Raw genomic sequence first — 19,456 nt, forward strand, 5'->3', positions numbered from 1 at the left:
AACAATAATTACAACTTTCTATGAAAATTGTGTGAGCTTAGATCGGAATAAAAACTTCAAGCCACAACTTTTTTTTTTTTTTTTTAGCAAAAAATGTTTAATCTCTTCTTGATGCGTGTTTATTTACAAGTAGTAAATCTGCAAAATAGGAAATAACATAATATTTACACAATGAATGTTAACCTGCAAACTTGTGACAGTCACTTCAAGTCTGAAACTCTAAAAAAGCATCAGCAATTGAAGTATTAAAATTCTCTTGCCGACCATCTGAAATTCATTTGCTTTGTGTTTCCATGGATCCGAAGGAACAATCACTCTGGGACAAAACTAAGAGAAAAAAAAAAGTATTTTCCAGATGGAAAGGAAAGCAGGAAAACCAACTGAAAACCAGGTCTTTTTTTTAAAGGGCTAAAAATGACTAAAAGAGTAAAGAATTATACATCACTGTGTGCTGAGTCCACCTAACCTGAAAGTGGAACTGTAAAGTCTGACATATTTCTACGTTTTGAGGCATGAAATCCAGCAAAACAGAACCCTCCACCCCAAAAACAAAACAAACAAAAAAAAAAACAGTGAGTTTCTTGTGAAGAGCTGTAACTTGGTTGCTGACGGCGGTGCTCCAGATGACGCACACTTTTAGACATTCCTCCACCTCAGTTACAGTAAATGCAAATCATCGGCCATATTCACCAACGCAAGATGAGAGATGGAGGAGCCGGCACAACGGTTTAGACTTGCAAAGCAGGTCAATTTAAAAAAGCAAGTAACCATGAAAGTGATAAATGAATCTGACCTCCGTATTCAGCCAGGATGGCATGAACAGAATCAAGAATAAAGAGAGCTGAGAAGGTTGAACTATTTTTAACAAGTCCGACAGATCACCAGCTGGATACTGAGCAGTGTGCTGATTCTGTCCCCTGCACTTAGACACTCCAGTCAACAGAGGGCTCTTTGCTGCACATCTGAGCTTCAGCAATCTATTTTCATGCCATGTTGTTTATACAATAAGAGCACCAAAAATGTTAGAATGCAGCAAAACGTCAGAGGAAAGAGACACTGAGTGTTTATGGGTAAATTAACCACAATAACTCCAGACTTGGTGATTTTAGATTTTGAACTAGATATGACCAAATGCACTCCAGAATCCTTAAAAGGCTCAAATTCAAAGTGTACAGAAAGTTACTTATTAAAAAAAAAAAAAAAAAAAAAATCACGTTTAACCTAGTTAACATGCCACGAGGTGGCACTATATTTCAGTACAGTGTTTACACTGTCCACAAACACTTTTTCACACACTTCCTACTGACTGAATGTGGAAAAAGGCTAAAGGAAACTTATTGGGGGCATTTCATGGGGTGGAGATAGCTTGTGTTGCCCCCCAGAGTAAGAGCGTCCTGGGCAGTCAGCCATATTGTTCATTTACAAACTACCCACTGCTGATAGCGCAAAGAAAGCTATATTTAACAAATCAGATTATTGTGGAGTTTGTTTGTTTTTTCCCCATATTCCACCTATAAGAGGAGTGACTTAAAAGCTAACGTTTGGATCTAAAACAGACACTTTTCCATTATTGCACAGATAGGTTTGCTTGTTTACAGTCTACAGGGTAAACAGTCAGATTCAAACAAGTTTCCAGCTAAAAACAGGTTGTGATGCATGTCAGTTCTCAGACATGTATGGTAAACAAAGTGGTTGAGTTGAACAGCGACAGCATTCATGATGACAGCCCTAATGTTGGATAGGAAAACAAAGGTACAAGAGTTAAAGCAGCAAGTCACATTTCCATCACGACGACACAGAGGCTCATCTGACCCGAGGAACCGTTTCACTCCGATCCGTCAGATCAGGGAAAACAAAACCTGGAGTTCAGTCAAGTACTTCAACTTCCGGCAAGCAGAAGAAAAGAAAAAAAAAAATTCTCTTCCATGTACCGTAAAAATGTACAATTTACATGTCGAAACAGAACCAAAAACAAAAAAACAAAAGAAATAAATGGTGAACCGTTTTTGTTCATTATGAAAAAGTATACAATTTACAAATGAAAACATTAACAAAAACATTATACAGACCACAGTTTGGTTTCTCGGCAAGCAAAAAAAAAAAATAAAAAAATCTGAACACAAGGTCAAAAACTATGACGTCAAGACTTAAAAAAAAAAAAAAGGGAAACAGAAATCCTCTTAAGAGAGAAGCAATAGAAAAAAGCTTAAGCCACACGTGGCAAAAGGCTAGTTTTAAAACAAGAGCTGCAGGCAGAGGAGAGGATTACCCAGCCTGATGTGGCTAATGAACAGAGCTGCTTCCTCAACCTCAGTGTGGATAAAAAGCTAAAACCCATATCCCAAATTCAGAAGTTTAGAGGTGGAGAGAAATGCTCGGTTGATCTTTTCCATGCCCCTTTTGTTAATGGGGGGGTATTAACACAGAGGAATGCTGGGGAATAATGGCTGGAGGATGAAAACAGCTTTTCTGACTTAGTTTTACTTTTTAAGGGGCAAAGCTAAATGCTACCTGAACTCATAGTAGTAGTCTGTAAGCACCAAGAGTTTGGGAAAACGAATAACTCTCTCAGTTAAGGTAAAAACAAAGCAACAAGCGGTGGAGTCTTGATTGTTACTGCATCTCAGTAAATAAGAAATCTGTTGAAAAATTCATTTGCTTCAATATTTCAAGACAAAAAGTGAAACTTGCAAAGATTCACTGGATGCAGAGAGATAGATTTCAACAGCTTGTTTCTGTTCATTTTGACAGTCGGAGGTTACACCGCATGAAAACCAATCATTATTATTATTATTAGAAAATAATATTACATATTATCAAATACAAATAGTTTTTGAATTACAAATGTAATTTTATAGACTCTTTAGTCACGGGGAAGACTGTAGAGACGCTGCATGGGGAAAGGACGCCACAAAACGTCACTGTTGAAGGAACGGTTTGATCAGACTGCTGTGTTAAAACATACTGAGGGAAAACTGAGTGGAAGGAAAAAAAAGAAAGATAGAAAAAGGTGGACAAAGGAAGGTGAAGGAAAGAGCATTTGAGAGTTTTGGGTTTGGCTTTCACACTCCTGCTTGTAGGACTTGGGCTACAGTAGTACATTCCTTCTGAGTTTCCAGTCCTGAATCACAGATTATATCAAAAGCGCCTAAAGGATTGGAGTGTTGCTTCATTCCCCGATGCCGTAATTCCAACCAAATTCTGACTCACATGGACATATTTGTTTTTTGGGATTTTAGGTTTTCATAGGCTGTAAACCACAGTCATCAAAGAAGACAGAAATAAATTGAAAAACATTTATCCATGTACAATAAATCTGTATAAAACATGAGCTTAAGTTGCTGATTATCATTACTCAAAAATGCTTTAAAGACTCAGCCGTGTGATGTTTGCGATACATCGGGGAAAACTACGGTAAAATATCTTAGGTAGTGCAACGTAGCCGCTTCATTGCTCAGTCAGTAAATGACGGACCAATCAGCTGGGACAAAAGCAGCTGAGGAGCTGGAAGCTAACGATAAACTAACTACTGTGTGATATTTGGCTTTTGAAAACCAACAGATTGCACCGCCTGAATCAAAACAGCATCTTAATGAAGCTTTTGTCTGTCGCTATGTTTACTTCCACGTTCAAACGATGATCTCGATCAGCTCTTTTCAGTCACTAGGCAATTTTTATATTTATAAGTCCGACTTATCACATTCCATCTAACAAAATGTCTCTGCACTAAACAACATTCAAAGAAAACATGGCACAGTACAAATTTTTTTATTTTTTGTTTTTTCATTCATATTCTGCCTACTTTTGAGTCTTTTCTTCTGTACTTCAAGTAGCAAATCGTGTTTGACTGTTTTGTTTTTATTGTATTGTATTTGTCGGATTAAATGGAAAAGAAGAACAAAAATGTTTTCCCCCTAATCTTTCATTAAAAACTGTATTTATATATAATATCTATATAGTCTTGCTTTGTAACCTTTCTGTAAATTGTGCAAATTCAGCAGTAATACAAGTGGCGAGAGACCAGAGAGTGGGCAGTTGATTACATTTATACAAAAAACAAAAAAAAAAAGCGTGACGACTGAGTCACATGACCTTCCAAGCCACTCTTCACTGGCTCCAACAGATTGGTCCACTCTGTAGAGTGTCAGAGCTTCTGTCGTTTTTCCTGATCATCATCGGTGCCATTATGACTAATTCTTCTTAAATCCAAAAGAAGAAGAAGAAGAAGAAAAAAACTCAAGCAAACCACAAACACCAACATCCACGATAATCAAACGCTGTCAAGGACTTGTTCTCCACGTATGCGTGTGTGAAGATGTCTGGAGTCCGAGTCTCTCACACAAGCCCACGCGTCGCGCCGGGGCTGCAGACGAACACAAACATACACATGTAAGCGTACACAGGTTCCGCCCATCTCCGCCGAACCCCGCCCCGAGTCCGGAGTATACTGCTTCGGTCCTTTTGCAGTTCGTGTTTCTGGGGTTTGGATTCTTTTCTGTTCGTTTGTTTGTTTGCTTGTTTGTTTGTTGTCTGAGAAGAGCGAAGGGAGACAGATGGAGATGAGAAGTGAGCAGAGGGAGCAGGTGGATTGTCCTCAGCTGGCCAGGGCCATTGTGTCGATGACCTGCTCCAGCTTGCTCCTCAGTCTCTGTCTCCTCGCTTGCTCGTCCCGCTCCAAAGCCGACAAGATCTGAAAATAGAAAGGAGAAGAAGTCAGCCAATGTCAAATGTGCAACAACCTCAGTTTTCACAGCATGTGCGGACTTTTGAAGACTGGCGTTGAATAAAATCTTGTTTCCAAGTAAGCCGCTAAAGTTTTCTGATTTTATCGTAGAAGAAAACTGTGAACCAGCAAGACTTCAGCTACGTTAGAGCCATATTCATAAGACCAAATGCATTTAAAATATTGTTTCAGCACTGATGAAACACAAGCTAATCCATCCATCCATTTTCTGTACCCCCTGGTCCCTGCTATAGTTGGGAGGATGCCGATGCCTATCGTCAGCGAACATTTCGGGTTCACCTTAAACGGGTCGCCAGGCTGTCACAACACAAGTTAATATAAACTAATATAAACCATCACAGTATAGACTTCACTTTTGACAGACTGTGTTGTAGCAGCTTAAGGTGGGATTCCTTCCCGTCTCTATGACATAAACAGTCAATACAAACTAGAAAGTCAAGTTATTTAAAACCAGGTGTTTTTGTGTTGTTTTCACAACAAGAAAGATAAAAATGAACTTAAAACAACAATCTGTTTTGTTCTCAATTAATGTTTTACTTCCACCTTGTTACCTAAGTGCCCCAACCTGTCTGTGCCTGTGAAGATTACCATTTTCTTTTGGAAAATTTTAAGTCGTGAAAATTTCAATTTCTAACTCACTTAACAACTTAAAGTTAAACTGTGTTTTTTGGAATTTAAGTTGAGTGCTTTCACACCTACATTTCCTTACAATGATAGATTCATTATACGACAATTAATCTGACCTCATCTTTGTACTTGACAATGTAAGAGTAGATCTCGTGTAGAGCTGACATGCTGTTGAACTGGTTGGCATGCAGCCGGGACTGCTCTGCCAGGTAGGCACTCATGTCCTGGTCACTGATGGCGGGCATCCTGGAGATGTCCGAGTAGTACCTGAGAAAACCCGAACAGGAGCTTACAGCCTGAAGAGCTGGAAACAATCTGGAAGTATTGGCCATGAATTCCATCAATCTGACCCACCTTTCAACCCAGTTCTTGTAGTTGGGGATGTCTTTCGCGTAAAGCAGCTTGTTGGAAGGAGAGTCCTTCCCCAGTTTGTGCTCTGATGTTGAACATGAGTCCATGAACGTCTGAGCCACCACAGACAAGCAGGCGTCCGTGATGCTGTTCTTGTGGATGTCAAAGACAAACTGCGGGTTCTTGATCACATTCACCCAGAACCTTAGTGGAAGACTACAGGGACGGAGGGGGAGAGAAAGACAAGTGGTGTTAGAACCAGGTGTCATATTTCAGAGACAGCATCCACACTAAGACTGAGAAAAGGCAGAGAGACGAAGACCACAGTCGATGCGGCTGCATTTTCCCTCACCAGTTGCTCTTCCAAGTGTGCCGTACGTCAGGATCTGTTATCGAGTGTTTGTCGGCCTGCTCGTCCAGGAAGTCAAACATGTATTTGATGGCGAGCGGCAGGGCGCTGCCCCGGTGTGCTGTGCTGAAGATGGTTTCAAACAAGTCATCCACAAACTTTTGGAGGGTACCCTGAACAAGAGAAGGTTGGGAAGCACTCACATCTACTTCACATGAGACAATAGACAGAATTTTATGATTAAAAACTGATACAGAAGGTAATTCGACTCTAAATGGACAGACAACTTCTAACAAACGTCAACATTCGGAATAAAGTCTGAACAAAGAAGGAAGCTTCTTCTTATTCAAACCTTTAAAACGTTCAAATCAACTTCTGGATGTTTCCAGACTTTACACTTTAGGGACCTTTTAAATAATGATAACCCTGGTAAATGTGCACACATAAACTATTATACAATTTTTTCACACCGTCTTATCCCTTTCCGGGCGTAATCATGTGAGCGGTTCTATTGTTTGTGTTATGTTTAATTAATGATTAAGAAGTCAGTCTAGCCCAAAACGAGCATCCCAGTTTGACCTATTGTGTCAAACTGGGATGTCTTCCACCATCTCGCTGCAGGCACAACCGTTAAGGAAAAGGTTTTTAAGGATGACAGTGCTTTGCTTTCAGTGCTGCAGCTTCCTGAGCGTTTGTGATGATGGAGAGTGCTCAGTAGTCTTTACTGTATTCAGGAAGGGGCTCGATGGGAGTTCAGTCTAAGGCTCCTCTGCCATGTTTCTTTTTTCTTTTTTTTTTACCACATAACACAACTCTGGAGAGACTGAATCTTTACAAAGTTATTTTGAAGTTGAAACTGTTTTATATTTTCTACAAGCCTTTCCTTCAAGCAACATGGCCACTTTCTGAAACACTTCATTTCAACCAGGCAGAAAATTCAAGCTGCAGTTTTGTACCGACCCATTAACAAATCTGCCTCCTAAACACACAAGGCTGAGGGGGATGTAATAAGTAGAAGCAAACTGCAGAGCTCCATGTTGCCCACATTTTCTTCCTCCTCAATCATTTCCTCATTGAGATTGTGGTAATACAGCTAATCTTCCTGGAGCCATCAGGAGGAGAGGAACAATGAGGCTATGGATCTTCTCACTGCTTTCATTGTAAATACGGCACAGAAAACACAAAGTTATTGCCAGAAAACAGTTGTGTGTATTTGTTGAGCTCCCAGGTTGCTTTTAGTAGCAGTTGAGACCCAAAAAGTAAATTTTGTATATGAGATTAGAGTTTTCATTGAGTCAAAAAAAAGTATTCACTGTCCCTTCAAGTAGGGACTAGGGGTGGTTAATCACTGTTTTTCTTTTTTACTCCAAAACATAACTTTTATCACTTTGTTTACTGAACAAACCTTGCTGACTTTCATCTGCAGCTCTCACGTCTGTGTGTTTTGGAGGACACGGTGAAATATGGTGAATAATGACCTGGATCTAGAAGCCCAGAGGCCGCCAACAGAGGGCCCAGTACCACCAAGCTAACAACTCAATAGTCAAAGGTCAACCTCCTAATTAAGACTGTACATATGTGTGTCTTTGTGGAAAAGGTTATGAAAAATGTTAATGAGCTTTGAGACCACCGCCAAACAAAGGTCAACAGAGACCGCAGGTTTAAATGGACTACATGACACGGTCTGTGTTGAAGGGGGAGCATTGGTTTCTTGTTACCTTAGTGGCAAGCAGTCTGGTCAGGTAGATCTCTGAGACCATCTTGCTCCCCCTGTCTCCCTCCCTCTGGTCCGAGTGGTCGTGGTTCTTCACCAGATGCCACAGCTTGGTGCCGCTCTCCAGATCAGGGGTGATCATAGGCGTTCGGGAGCGCAAGCTGTCCGGACTGCTGGCTGTCCTCAGCATGCTCTCTGGAGACATTTAAAGGAAGGTCAGGTTAAAGCGCAGTGAGATGTATAGAGAGAAATAAGGAGTTTCACTTGGATTTAAATATTTTTTTTATGTTTAGTGAATCATTAAGACAGAGAGAGAATTTCAAGTAATCACTGCAACAGGAGTGAATCCATATGTGCAGAAAACAGTGTCCTCTAGTGGAGAGGGTAGGACTGTTTAGTGTACTTTTACTGAAAGAATAAATGTTCACACTTTGTCACATTACAAAAACTATAATATGTTTCATAGGGATTTTAAGTCACACACCGAAACAAAAATAATGCATAATTGCAAAGTAGAAAGAAACCTTCTTGTTTTTAAGTTTGCATTTGCATTTAGTCCCCCAGCAATGACAGCTACAAGTCCTTTCACCAGTAGGTCCACCAGCTTTGCATATCCACAATGTTTTGCACACTAAAACATTTGTCAATTGTTATTTGTAAAATAACTCAGGTCCAGTCAGTTCAAGCCTTTCCACTGAATCAAAAAGTCAACTATAGATCTGTACTGCACCTTTCCAGGACATGGATGTGGTTATGTGACACCCCTCACTAAAGTGTCCCACATTTGTATTTTAAAACATATCTATTAAACTTACACATGATATACGATATAATGTAAAAAAATAAAAATAAAAAATCCTGATTTAAGAACACAGTTCAGGTCCATGGAAAGAGCTGAACTGACTTCAAACAGTAAACCTTCCTGTGAAGTTAAAAGCTTTTTGAAAGGTGACGGCTGTGTCAGTCTTTCATTCCTGAATAAAAATGTCTGTCACCTTCCACCTCCCCCCCCCTCCATTTATCGAACAATGATCCCATATTTGTGACACAGAGCATTATACTTTCACTCCGAAAGCTTGTCACTTGGCTGACAAAGCAGGAAAGGATTGAGATGTTTTGAGACGACAGACGGGAATGTGGAGCAGGGAGGGGCGGAGTAAAGGTAACAGGGTGTGTGTGAGTAGATGTCTGCAGCAAGTATTAGACTGCTAAAAAAAAAAGTGCATTTCTGTAATTGTCGGCAAACTGTTTACATATTTTCTCCAACACTTTTGATCATTTTCCGCCTTGTTGCCGTTCCACAAATGGCTCAAGCATTCTTTCTACAGTGGAGAGGTGCAGTTCATACATTTAACACTGTTCACACAAATGACAGCGACAAACAACAAACTCACAGACAGTTGTGCACGCAGACAAATATATACACAGACACACATAACACACACACACCTTCTCTCGTACCATATCTGCTGAGAGACTTGGTGAACGTGGAGGAGTTGGAGATGTTGTAGGCCGAGTTCTGTTTGGGCACCAGGGCAATCACAGAGCCATCTGTCACCTGCAACACAATTTCCAACTTGAGTTTTACAGCACAGCAGAACGGCCACCAGCAGGACTTTACTGCCCCAAATGTTTTCTCGAATCTGTTTCCAATTTGCCAGATTTAAAGTGGCCTTAATCGATTGACTTCCTGATCCGGTTAAGGTCTTTACTGGCATCTGCTACTTTTTCATTCTTCTTTCCCATTTTTTGGTCATAACAGCAGGTTGAACAACTGGAGCATGAAAAACCAAGCAGCTATTAGGTTCTATTCGGTCCTTGGGACTCAGCTTGTAGATTAATGGTATGGCCAGGTTACTCGTATGACCGTAGAGCAAACGTTTGAAATTTACAGATTCAGAAAAGCAAAAATTATATATATAACATGGCTGATATGCTTTTAATGAGATGCCAGAAAATCGTCATAAAAAATGCAATAATGTCCCTTCTTCACCAGTTGCTCTTCAGCGTTAATTGAAGAAAATCTAATGCTACATGTTTTCATTTCCTGGTGTAAAAGTACCAGGATTGAACAATACACTTTTTGAGATAAAAAACTACAGTTGGGGAAACTGCAGCTAATTGGAGGCTAGTAATCTCAGCAGATAGTACAACTTATTAACCAGTAAATACCAGCCCCTTATATTTGTGTAACACTTCAAAGGCTGTAAACTATTAATACATTTAGTAGGTACTTTTTCCTAAGTTTTAATATCAAACTAATGAATAATGTAATAGAAAACATAGTATCTGTTACGTTATTTCAGAAGAAGAGGAATACATGTCGCTTTTCTGTTCAAAATAAAAGCAATTTTAGTTTTAAAGCCCTCAGTAAATTGTAATACTGAGGCATTTCTGCTCAAGGAATGATGGTTAAATACTCATCTCACCTTTGTACTAGTGACAAGTAAACTTAACATATGAGTTATTCGTGTCTGAATAACTCATAGCTCAGACTAACTTGATGACAAAATGGACGACTTTGAAAATGGCCAGAATCTGGAGTGCAAATGAGCTAAAAAGAACTTTAACAAATTATAATTAAGTTTGATTTCATGGTTTAAATCTGTAAGAAAATTAGAGGAAGTCTTTTGCGCTCTATTGCACTTGAACTAGACTAATTATTTCAGATAAAATAAGATGCACAGAGCTGTATATATGGGAGATCTCTCCAGCTGGATACCTGGTAATGAGCGAGGGTGTTTAGTCTCTTCCAATCGTTATCGATCTTTGTGGTGACGTCCTCGTCCTGAAGGATGATCCGTGCCATCCTGCCTTGCCGCCACTCTGTCAGAAAGCAGAAAACAGATAAAATGAATCAAACAAGGCAAGGACACCTTTGCACCATTTTACCACTTTTGAACAACAATGCATGCAAGAAAATTTGGTACTTTTGTTGAAGAAAAAGAGCAATTTTAAGAATTCTTAAAAATGTTTCTTTTATTCTCCTTTTCTTCAGGTGTGCATTCTCTTCTCTTTTCTAAAGGTCACCCTCCGGCTTCAAAGAGCGCTCAAAAAGATTCCTCTTTCACCCCCCTGCTGAAACACGCCTTTGTCCAGTGCGATAACTCAAAGTGTTTGCAGCACTTTATTCAAGCCGAGTCCTCACCGAGATCCATATCTGAGGCCTTCGGTCTCTGGGAGTACGGGGTCCCCTTGTACACAGCGTCCAGCAGCTTTTCCTTCACCTGAGTCACTGTGTCACAGTTGAGGGTCTTCACGGTCACCTCGGGGGCATTTTCATTCTCTGGGTTGACGCAGTGCAGCGTCTACATGGAAAAAATAAAATGCTTTACGTATGGACAAGAAGATGGGAACGGCTAATTTAGAGGAATAGATTCTGTTTTAGGCAAAAAAAAAAAAAAAACCAAAAAAAAAAAACATTTATATTGGTATCATGCATAAGAATGGGTTTACAAGACTGCATGAGTACTGACCAAAGTTTTGTAGTCAATTTGTTGTCTGATGAGTTTATCCTCACTGAGGGAATAGCGGGCTTCTCCTGTGATTGCATCTATTGGTCCTTTTTCCATTTGCTGCTTCATAGCACAGTAAAGCATGAACAGAGGCTCACCAGCACATTCCTGAAAAAAACAAAACAACAAAATCAGAATCAGATGTGTAACTTTTGTATAAATGCAACTTAACAAAAACATTCTAGCAAAAAAAGGTGCATGGATGATTCTGTCGAGCGTTCCACTGGTGATATTTCTAATCTTCTCTGAGGGCAACAGACGAAGAGCAGGAAAGGACAAAGCCATGACCGATGTTGGCAAACAGCACAGAACAGACAGAACAACTCTCCACAGAGTCTCGTCTCTGAGGGGCAAAAAAAAAAAAAAAAAAACACGTTGTGAAAATCTCTATTTGTGTGCGAGGGACCGACTGAATGGGCTGGGAGGAGGAAAAGAATCAGAGAAAGTGTGAGTGAGTCTGAGTGGCAATTGATGGAGGAGTTAATAGAAGGTTAATGACTGAGGGCTGGAAAACGCTTGGAGAAGCACTTTGGTGTGCGAGACGTGTCAGCCAGGCAACAAGCGCTGGGATGTGGGGGCCCCCTGTCTGCTGCTCCGTCTCTCTCCCTGCTCACTTTCCCCTCCTTTTCATCCAGTTGTTCAGCTGACCCTGCCATCTAAGCACTGCCTGCTACACCACCTCTTCAAGTCAGGCTCCGTTTCTTGCAGCGTAAGCCGTCTTTCTTATTCATATAATAATACCATTCAGAAATAGAGTCGGAGCCTCAACCACACCACGTACAGTTTCATGAAATACAGAATCGTTTCCGAGCTGAAATACTGTGCAATGTAGCAAAATGCAGAAAGGTTGAAGAGATGTGAAAATGTTTGCATGGTATTTCTGAATCCTTTCAGTCAGGTTCACACGTCAATAGGACACAGCCATGTTGGCGAGCTAGAAGATGAACTCTGTGGGATCATCTTGCTTCGCCTGCCTCCAATGGTGAAAACACAGCACACCAGCAGACGTCCTCTCTTTCTAGCAGCATACGAATCTCAGCCCTTCTGTCTCCTTCCAACGCTGCCAGTGTACAAATCAGCAGCTCTGACTCTGTGCAGGCTTTAGTGCGTCCTCTCCTTTGTTAGCATTTTTTCTTTTGCAATAACAAAACAAAACCAATTTTATGCAATTACGTGTGATTTCACCAAAAGCAGCAACCAGAAATACCAGGTTTAGAAACAGAACAAAAACATGAGGTCCCTGACCCTCCCGAACAGGCCACGGAAAAGAGGACAGGTGAACTTTAAGGACAAGGTAATGGATTGAAGATTTCTTTTTTGTTCTTCTGCTCTATGTTCCCTTTTATGGGTAAAAGCTCCATCTCGTCTGCCCCACCGAAACACTACTTGACCTTTACCCATCTCTGTTCACACCTGGCTGAATCTTGAAATTGTTCCGGGCTTTTCTTCTCCATGACCCTTGAAAACTCAGGAGAAAGCAGAGTCGCAAAGGTTGGATAAAAGCTGTCGTGTTTTCTCCATTCCAATTTCCGACCCCCTCCCCTTTTCCACGTGTGTGTTTGTTTTTTTTCTTCCTTTATAGCTTCTAAAACGTCGTCTTCTGAATAAATTTCACCTCTTCTTCGCCTGTCTCTAAACACTTTCCATCTTTTTCGTGTTTTGCCTTTGTTGTCTTAGGCCGGTTTAAAGTTCATAAACACAGCTGCTGAATAAATCCCCAACAGCTTCTCTCATAACCCACTCTCCTTTTACTGAACTCCACTCCGGCTGTCCAGTCTCGCATTTGAAGCCAAGACACACACATGAGCGCAAGATCCAAGCCCGACACACTCTCATACACAGATGCTAACTGGGACCCCTTGGGGCTTGGCCGGTTTGCTGTCCAGCAGACTGGCTGTTCTGACAGGGTGTTTAAAGCCCCAATGCTAACTGATTAGCTCCAGCAACGTTTGAGTGGAGGCAGCGCATGAATTTAGCAGCGCATGAATTTAGCAGCATTTAGTGATTCCCTCTCATATGAAATCAGAGGGAATTATTCAAAGATGCAAAAACACACACACAGATTGAAAGAAGCAAGAAAAAGACATATGATTCTATATCCTAAGAGAGATTGGCTTATAGAGATACCAATATCGACTGAAGAGGCTTCAGTCTCTGCAGAAATAGGAATCTTTCAAATGAAAGGCCAAGGTGTGGCTCTGCTGTCTTTTCTTATACTGCAGCTGCGTGTGAGTGGGTGTCAGAGCTGCTACCGCTCCAGAAGTTCGGTGTTTATCTTTGTGTACAGTTTTACCTTCAGGAACTTGTAAAGCAGGAAGGTGAACCAGTTGGTGAGCATCTTCTCTGCCACTGACTCCGTCCTGCGAGACAAGGAAACAACGACCTGATTGGTTGGAGTCTGAGCAACAGAATAATGTAAAGAGGCTGAGGCAAAAGGTTTTATATCCCTCCACACACACACGCACACACACACACACACACACACACACACACACACACACACACACACATTTATTTTGTTGATTCATTACACAAACAAAAATATATTTACAGAGTTAATTTTATTTTTTTTTTCGCAATCCTACTCTACAGCTAGTAAAACCCAAAACATTTGATTATCAAAAAAAAAATATATATATATATTACATAAGACCAATAAATGTAAGGATTCTAATGTTGAAAAATCAGCCTACTGTAGAGTAAATCCACTGTATAGAGTATATCACCTCATACAGGTTTAGAATTGCTTTTGAAATGTAATATGTAACAATGTATTGTCTATTACATGTTGCATGACTTTGTGTTCTTGTGTTTATGATGTAAAGCACTTTGAAATGCCTTGTTGAAATGTGCTATACAAATAAAATTTGATTGATTGATTGATACATATTCTGGCCTCCTTTTGCAAGAGTTATTGCATCAGTCCAGCTTGGCGTGAGGCTGGCCATGCTTTAACAGCATCTGCATCATTGTTTCTGGAATCTCTCTGCTTCTTGGTAACTTTGTGAGTGTACTTGAGTATACTGTAAACACAGGGTAAGACACCTTTCTTGTTTTGGCTAATTTAGGAGAGATTTAACACAAGGAATGCAATAACTGCAGCCCCTGTCCTTGATCCGTCTGTGTGTCATGGCCTTTGAAGCTCCTGTGAATCTTCTCCAGCCTCAAAAGCCTGTAATGTTACCCCTGTCGTACATTTTCCCAGTAATATGCCTAGATGCAGAAACCAGTGTATTGCTAACTCCTTTAGCAATGATCTGTATCAAAAGTATTTTTGTTATTCGTCCCACACAATGTTTTAATTCTCTGAGAAATTCAAATGATTTTACTATTTTACTAAACAGTAAATCTATTTAGAAAAATAGATTTACTAAAGCTTGAAAAATACAAGCTGCGTGACATGAATCTGTGCAATAAAATAGATTTACTATTTAAACTGAATTACAGAAATGAATGACCTTTGAGTAATTTCTATGTTTTAATGTTTACATGCACATATATTGTAGCTACAGTCCGTTCCCATTGAACGACGCTTCAATCAGATGCAGCGGGAGATCATCAGTCTCCATGCTGTAAATCTCTGGTCTCCTTTAAAAGCCAAATTGCTTTGCAAAACAAATGCCTGCATTTCATTTATTGCTAAAGCCCCTTCTCGCTTTTCCTTTGCTTTTATAAGTGGGCTTGCTTCAAGCAAACCCACTTATAAAAACAACAATTAGTGTAATTCAATCACCTCTCTTGTTAATCATAAATTTGCAACACTATGAGGGGAACATCTGCTCATTTACTTCTTTAGTAAACAACAGAAGCATAAAGTAGATGAAATAAAAAGAAAACAATTAAAGGGATAGTACTTAGCAGATGTATCCTGTTCAACTTTCTGAACACCTGAGAACAGTTTCAGCAAAGTTGGACTTTCTTCTTTAAGGGAATTGGCTTAACTAACCTATAACATTAACATTTATGCTAACAATAAGTCTTTCAGGACTTGTTCATGTAAAGCAAGTGGAGCTAGAATTAATGGACCAGTCAACATATGCTAAAAGGAAAAGAAAAAGCCAGGAAATGAGCAAATGTATCTATTTATTAATCTGGCAGCTGAATTATGATTAAAAATAGCATTTTGTCATCAAAGATGTTGTGTTTAACTCTGCATGTGTCACCAATTGGACATCAGACAAAGTGTCAGTCTTAATATTGCAGTTGTTCATTTGCTGCCATTGAGAGTATGTATGTCACGTTAAACATTTTGTGGATGGTTTGTAATTTCAAACATTTCAAATGTGATTTTCTTGACAGAAAAATGCATCCATCAATTTGAGTATAGACGCACAGACTATGCAGCGATTTGGAGAGTACAATATGGTGAGACATTTCAGTATCAGTGCATTTTTTCAGAGGAAGGCGTTTTAAGTAAGAAACCATATTTGTAGTTTTTAAACTTGCGTTTCCAATGGGAAATAATTTTATAGTAAGCAGGTTATATTTTAGGTATTGAGGCATCAATTCTGCTGAGATCTTTCACAAAAATGTTATCTTGATGGTTAACCTGTTAATATTTTTCAAGATACTGTCAGTTCCTGGACAGTATCTTGTTCAGAAGTGTGCTTTCAGAGCCTTAATCTTCACAAAAACGCTAATGCTGTTTTGTAGTACAATTATAAAAAAATATATGAACAAGCATATCATCATGAAGGGCTTCCAATAGATCTCCAACTGTGTTTTTTTCCAGTTTGGATGCTACTGAAGTGATAGACGGGTTGTCCAACAAGGGTAGACGTCAGTCCCCTGCTATGCTACTGTTAGAAAGTTACTGTGGAATTTATTTTTCTCACATTTTTATTCAATTTTTAATATAATGCAACATAGGTTAATTGCTATCAGGATCATCATTCAACATTTAATTTTGAATTTCATGTTTTCTCTGTCAATATACAGTCCCAAACGTGCTATTTTCTGGTCAATCTTCCACTGTTAAAAGCTTTTCATGATGATGGAAGAACAGAAAACAAGCAATGGAATAAAGGAGAAAGTGGGTCACTATTTGAGGGAAATCAGTGTGAGCCTATGGAAAAAGATGGGAGGTGAACTCTTGCATTTCTGGGAGCCTCCCGGTTGGACTGGTGTTATTTGATGCATGTCACTCTTTTTTATCCATCTGTCAGAAACCTATGAGATGACAGGAGATGCAATAGGGAATGAAAGTGCTGGGGATGAAAGAGGGCAGTGAACGGAGACACTGCTTCTCGATACTTTCGCATCGAGAAGCTTGAATACCCACAAACTGGGTTGATAAATTTTAAACAGAGCAGCAGGTGATGTTCTCCTAGTCGTATGCCCACGTCTCAACTTTTAATATAGACGCAAATATGTCCAAAGAAAGAGAATATTTCAGCAAGAGAAGTAGAATTAACACATAAAACAATTTCCTTTGAATAAAATTAGTTATATATCTGTTAGAATGTCTAACATTAATTTTAATAAGCTTAATGAGCGCCGCTCTTAACGCTGCTGCAAATAGTAGGGACAGTGTGTTGTGACTATATGCCCCAGGAGCAGATTGGAAATAGGCTTCACACGGACTCAGAGTCATTTCTTGATTAGATTTTTAATTAAATATCTTCCAGAGGAGGAAGAGAGGGGGGAAAAAGTAGCTTTTTATCATTAAATGTCTAATTCCAATTTATTTGGAGACAGACCATTTCTGTAATTGTGTCTTTCCTTAACTATGTGTATCTTTTCATGGCTGTCTGTCGCAGCTTCCTTTTCCCTCCCTATTTCTAGGCTCTCTCACTATATTGGACGGCTCTCCTGTGCAACAGCGGTACTCTTCTCCCCCTATATGTTTCTCCCCCATCAATTTCCCTCAAGCCTGAATCTCCCTGTAGACATTTTGCCTTCTGTTTCTGTCAATCACAACCTCCCTGAGTCCCTGGAGCTCCATCCACCTTTCTCGTGCTGCCTCTTCCTCTTTCACCTCTCATATTTTTTTTCTCCTCCATTGCTCATCTCTCTCCTTTCCCTAGCAAAGTCCTCCTCTCTCTGTTCTTCACACCTGTTCTTTTCCTCATACTTCCTCCCCTAACGGCATCTCTTGCTGAGAGTGCAAGAAGAGGGGATACGGCGGCCTGTCTCGCAGCAGCTCCGGTGGGAGTGCATGTGTGCTCAGGGGTGTAATCCTCTCTGACAGGGACAGGGCCGAGGGATAGAGACAAGGTATAGTCACAAACGCCTCAAAAGCCGTAGTCACTGTCCCTTGCATTTACTTCTCTTAGCACAGGCCATCAGGACAGGAAAAATCACTGGCCTGACAATCTCACAGCGCACTGTCCGCTTTTGACAATGTTCTCTCCGTTAGATTTTATCATCTTAAGAAAAGCCAAACACAGATCCTTGCCAAACTCCTGAAAGACCCTCTGAACGTGTGAAGAGTTGGCTACACAAAGACTTGAACCCACACACAAGCACAGTCCACCGGGCGTTAACTTGAAGCTCCACTGGAAGGGTCAACATGTTTTGGTGCCGTTTTAGTTGCTCTCCCACCCTCTGTTCATCCCTCCTTTTCTTACCGCCTGAGCAGCAGCTTCGGGTGGTTCTTGCTCTCCAGGTTTTTGTCGATAAGGTCAGACAGGAGCTGTTTGAGGACACCCGTGGCGTACTCCATCTCCCCCTGCAATGCTGTCATGATGAGAGAAGCCACGTTGCCTCTGTCTCGCATGGAGAAGGACCTCTGAGCTTCCAGCGTGCGGATGAATGTCAGCAAGAAGTGCTTTTTGGTCAGTAGCTGGCCGAACAATGTCAGGGCCTTCTCCACATTTGCTTGGACCTGGTGGAAAAGGGAAGACAGAAAGAGTGAAAATAGAGAAGAGTGGGGAGTATACGCGACATAAAAAGGCAATTGTTAGAATAAAAAATAATGAAGGTGGTGTAACTGAGGCAGGTTTTTGGTGAGAAGAAGAGAAGTATGCGAAAAAAAATGAAGGATGTGAAACAAGGAAGACAGGTGGGGAAAGGTGTGGAGTAATTGGAAAAGGTCACAGACAAAAATAGAAAAAGAACAACAAGAGTCGACTGAGAGAACAGAACTGATTGTGAAGCATAGTTGTGAAGTGAGGTGTGTGTGAAAATTCGGGAACATCTACAAATAAATCTTCAAAAAATGAGCAAGGACAAAGTGCCTTGCTCATTTTCCTCACAACTCTCTTTTTCTATACCATCAGGAGCTAGCCTCCTGTTGCCATTTTCTCTCCTTCTATCTTAAAGCAATGGCCAGGCCTCCCCTTGTAAGAGCCACAAACACAGATTTGAAGAAAGAATGTGAACTTCATGCTGTAATAAGAAATTGATCTGCCTGCTAGCGCACCACTGTGGCCTGTGATTGCCTGGGCCATACAAATGAAAATCCAATGCTGTGTTACACTATCCCTTTGGAATACAGTTGATAGCACAAGCACATAGAGAACGTCTCCAAGGCCTGGTCCTGCAGCCATGACAGAGGAATGCAACTCTACATTTTCCAAAGGGTGTAAACATTATGGGGGCTGGACGGTGGTGCGATTTGCAGTACTGTTGCAAGGTTGCAGGAAGGTCAGGGGTTCAAATTCCAACCTGGGCTTTTTCTTTGTACACGCCTCACCTCAGACTTTGACTTGTGGTAATTCTCAAAGAGGTCAATTAAAGAGGTTTAGCGTTATCTCAGGAAACTAATACAATATTTCCGGACAGTTCCCATCAGCGTGTAATAAGTTGAAGTTATTATCATGACTTCCAGATACAAAATGTTATGTCCTTAAATCTCTACAGCCTCTTTTATGTTTAAGACTCTTATTTTGAAGAAAGAAAGGAAACAGTTCCTTTTCCTGCATTTTGGGTACTGAACAGATAACAGTCACAGGCGAGGCATAAATGATTTGTAAGCAGTTGGAGAACCATCAGTCATCGTCATTGTTCACAACCTCTCTTTCTGTCCACTGATTGGTCCACTCGAAAACCAACCGGAGAGAATCCAAGTCGAAGGGCGAAAGCCCAGACTGAGCTGGAAGCGAGAACTTTTTTTTAAGAGGAATTACATACGAAGGCAATAGCTAGGCTAATCCACCTCTGATTCACTAATTCCAATTAACTATTTCAAAGTCACAAGGACATAAGTGACTGCT

The 19,456-nt window shown here is 40.4% G+C and overlaps 1 protein-coding gene across 4 annotated transcripts in view; it reads right to left on the bottom strand.

The window, feature by feature from the left end:
• Positions 1 to 80: 80 nt before the first annotated feature.
• Positions 81 to 19,456, bottom strand: part of LOC129358537 (plexin-A1-like) — a 204,467-nt gene continuing 185,091 nt past the window's right edge. For 2 of the 4 annotated variants that reach the window (XM_055027665.1, XM_055027664.1), the window contains exons 22-32: positions 17,870 to 18,126; positions 13,594 to 13,660; positions 11,262 to 11,408; positions 10,934 to 11,093; positions 10,508 to 10,611; positions 9,247 to 9,343; positions 7,790 to 7,980; positions 6,075 to 6,244; positions 5,726 to 5,938; positions 5,488 to 5,638; positions 81 to 4,690 (exon numbers count right to left, since the gene is read on the bottom strand). In XM_055027665.1, the coding sequence (XP_054883640.1) occupies positions 4,595 to 4,690; positions 5,488 to 5,638; positions 5,726 to 5,938; positions 6,075 to 6,244; positions 7,790 to 7,980; positions 9,247 to 9,343; positions 10,508 to 10,611; positions 10,934 to 11,093; positions 11,262 to 11,408; positions 13,594 to 13,660; positions 17,870 to 18,126 (1,653 nt within the window). In that variant the 3' untranslated portion in view covers positions 81 to 4,594. Of the gene's footprint in view, positions 4,691 to 5,487; positions 5,639 to 5,725; positions 5,939 to 6,074; positions 6,245 to 7,789; positions 7,981 to 9,234; positions 9,344 to 10,507; positions 10,612 to 10,933; positions 11,094 to 11,261; positions 11,409 to 13,593; positions 13,661 to 17,869; positions 18,127 to 19,456 lie in introns of all 4 variants that reach the window. The other 2 variants (XM_055027663.1, XM_055027662.1) reach the window with 1 other exon arrangement.

Source organism: Poeciliopsis prolifica, unplaced genomic scaffold, assembly GCF_027474105.1.
Source record: "Poeciliopsis prolifica strain line A6 unplaced genomic scaffold, Auburn_PproV2 SCAFFOLD003, whole genome shotgun sequence".
Taxonomy (NCBI): Eukaryota; Metazoa; Chordata; class Actinopteri; order Cyprinodontiformes; family Poeciliidae; genus Poeciliopsis; species Poeciliopsis prolifica.